Below are 2,662 nucleotides of genomic sequence, written 5' to 3'. Positions count from 1 at the left end.
GAAGAAGCTAAAGGATTCTTTGTATACAGTATCAGATTAACTCCTGATGATGGTAGCACTAGCAGTACATTAAGACAAACTAATACAAGAACTATATCAGTAGCTTATGATACCACATCAGTTAATATAACTGATACTGAACCACAGTTAGCTTATACTGTGAGTATTAGTGTATTGCTATTGAGTGATGTAGGACTAATTGAAGGACCAGCAATTCACACTTCCCTAACAAGTTAGTTCTAAAGCTACATGTATTATATCCACACTCTATTTTTACTAGTGCCACCTACAAATATCAGTAGTGCTGATGATGGTAGTGTTTCTTTGGCAGCAATAATAGTGCCAACCTCATTAATAATGATTTTCTTTTTGGCAGTGCTATTCGTGTGCATTGTTATTGTAGTATGGTATAGAAAAAAGTCGAAAAAGCTTGACATAAGGTAAGAAAATTTAATACTTACAATTTATGTATCTATGTCATTATAGTAAAGCCAATGAACTCAGTGTAGCACCTAATGCAGGATATGGTTTAGTAGCAATTGCTAATACTTCTGCAACACAGTAAGAATTATCTACTTAGCTAAAAGTTTGTATTTGATATTTTGATAGAAATAATGAAGGAATGTATGAGAGGATTGATGAATATTTATATGAACCAATAGATGATAAAATAGTGCAGCAAAAGGAAGAGGATACTCCAATTGTAGGAGACAGTGCTGATAATATAGCAATAGCCAACTGTCCTGCATATGCTACCAGTCCTATTACTGCTCCAAGTAATCCTAATTTTTATGTTCACACTCACATTATGTGTTTTTATTATCATCCATCATTAGCTTCTAGTCCCAATCAAGGAGAGACAAATGAGGAGCAAGATGTTGATGAGTACGAAAATATGTCTTAAAGTGCTTTAATTGGTTTATAAATTTGGACCAAGTGTGATTTAAATAATAATTAATAGTGTTGATGCAGTTTTAAAATTATTTTTTTAAAGTTTATGCTATTGCTCACTCACTAATCCCCTTTTATAATAACTCTTGAGTATCAATAGTTCTTATAAGACATGCACAAATTAACATTGGCTAGTATAGCATCATGGAACTCATTAGTGTCCTTTGATTATCGTTAAAATCATTCCATAGTAGCAGCAGCACAAGATTTATGCTGATTAACACTGTAATATGCATTATAGATCTACATACATACACTAGAACTGACATGAGCACACATATGCACCAGAACTAAAAACAAGAACTACTTCTTGTTATAATTACAGGTACATGTGTATGTATAGTTATATTAGGTGTTTAAAGGGTTTCATCTTTAATATCATCTATCTCCAGTTTCCTAAAAGAAGGACTTTGATTCTTCTTCTTCATTTGGTAGTTGTTCTCAGATCCTTCACCAATTAATTGACACACACAAATTCATACACAACTACCAGTATTACAAACTGTTTGTGTGCACATTGAACTAACAGTTCATATCACTGGTAAATTGATGACTTAGCACAATATTAATGTATGAGTAAGCATAAAAAATTAAAAAAACAAGATTAAGTAGGATTCTAGAGCAAATTTGTAAAAAAAGTAGTGGAAACAAGGGTAAGTAGGATTCCAAATGACCAACAAAGATACAAAATAAAAATCCTACTCTCATGACACAAATTCTACTAATGTAAGAAATTACAGGTCACCTTGCAATAGTAGAGTAGAATTTGCATCATGAGAGTAATTTTAATTTTTATGTTCTTGTTTATGTTAATTGATTTTTAAAATAATAATTGTAATATTTTCTTCAGATTGCTATTGTGGTGAATAGTTATGAAACCCTGGAACCTCCACCAAGCATAGCTAGTTGAATTGATTTTTCGGAAGTACACAACTGGAGGGTGTGGCTAAAATTGAGCTAAATTGTCCGCCATGTTGGGTGGCAAGTACATGGTGGAATGGGAACAATGCAGTAAAAAAATCTGAATAAATTCTGCAATTGACATTTCAGGCTATTGCAAGGTATAAGATGAAGATATTGAGTGAACAAGTCTCTATAATATTCTAGAGCGAAGTATATTCTACAGCGAAGTATGATATCTGTTCGATGAAAAATCCCTGTTTACTGATCAAGACGGCCGATTTACCAATCTTTGACCAGGTTTGAAGCCACGCTAGTGGTACCTATGGAATCCTCTGGTAAAGAAAAGGTCCTCTGAGAAGTCTGGTAAGCATAGTAAGCATTATGGCTGGATAATTTAGCTGATTATATTAATAACGCTATGGTTACTATCTCCGCGTCACTAATTACGCTAACGCGTTACTAGTAACCACACAGGCTACTATTTTTGCTTATTAGTTGTAATGTCCTTGCTGTTTCTTTTATCATTGGTATTTCATGTATCATGTCTAGAGTTTGGTTCACTACCTCCTCGTCCAACTACTGGTCAGTATTTAATATCATCAATTTTATTATAGACTAAGACTGGTAGGTGTAAGATTGTTTCTTGGTGAGGAGAATGTGACTATTGCTAATTTCTCAATGATAGCTGCTGGTCTGATTCATGATTTTGATATAGATGGGCCTGGTAATGGTGTTGGTGTTACTGGTAGTTCTGATGGTCAGAATGATGGTTTGTGGTGTCAGAGTTCTCTTAATCAGAATTTGATAG

At 33.6% G+C, this 2,662-nt stretch overlaps 1 protein-coding gene across 1 annotated transcript; it reads left to right on the top strand.

Moving 5' to 3' along the window:
- The first annotated feature begins 7 nt into the window (after nt 1-7).
- LOC109591169 (uncharacterized) lies at nt 8-990 on the top strand. The gene is made up of 5 exons (XM_020006956.1): nt 8-232; nt 281-440; nt 487-561; nt 610-776; nt 837-990. Coding segments are annotated over exons 1-5 (471 nt in total). The 5' UTR covers nt 8-231; the 3' UTR covers nt 905-990.
- Nucleotides 991-2,662: the final 1,672 nt, after the last annotated feature.

Source organism: Amphimedon queenslandica, unplaced genomic scaffold (assembly GCF_000090795.2).
Source record: "Amphimedon queenslandica unplaced genomic scaffold, v1.1 AMPQUscaffold_8798_Cont19262, whole genome shotgun sequence".
NCBI classification, from domain to species: domain Eukaryota; kingdom Metazoa; phylum Porifera; class Demospongiae; order Haplosclerida; family Niphatidae; genus Amphimedon; species Amphimedon queenslandica.
The sequence above is the reverse complement of the archived record's forward strand: the minus strand, read 5'-3'. Positions and strand labels throughout refer to the sequence as shown.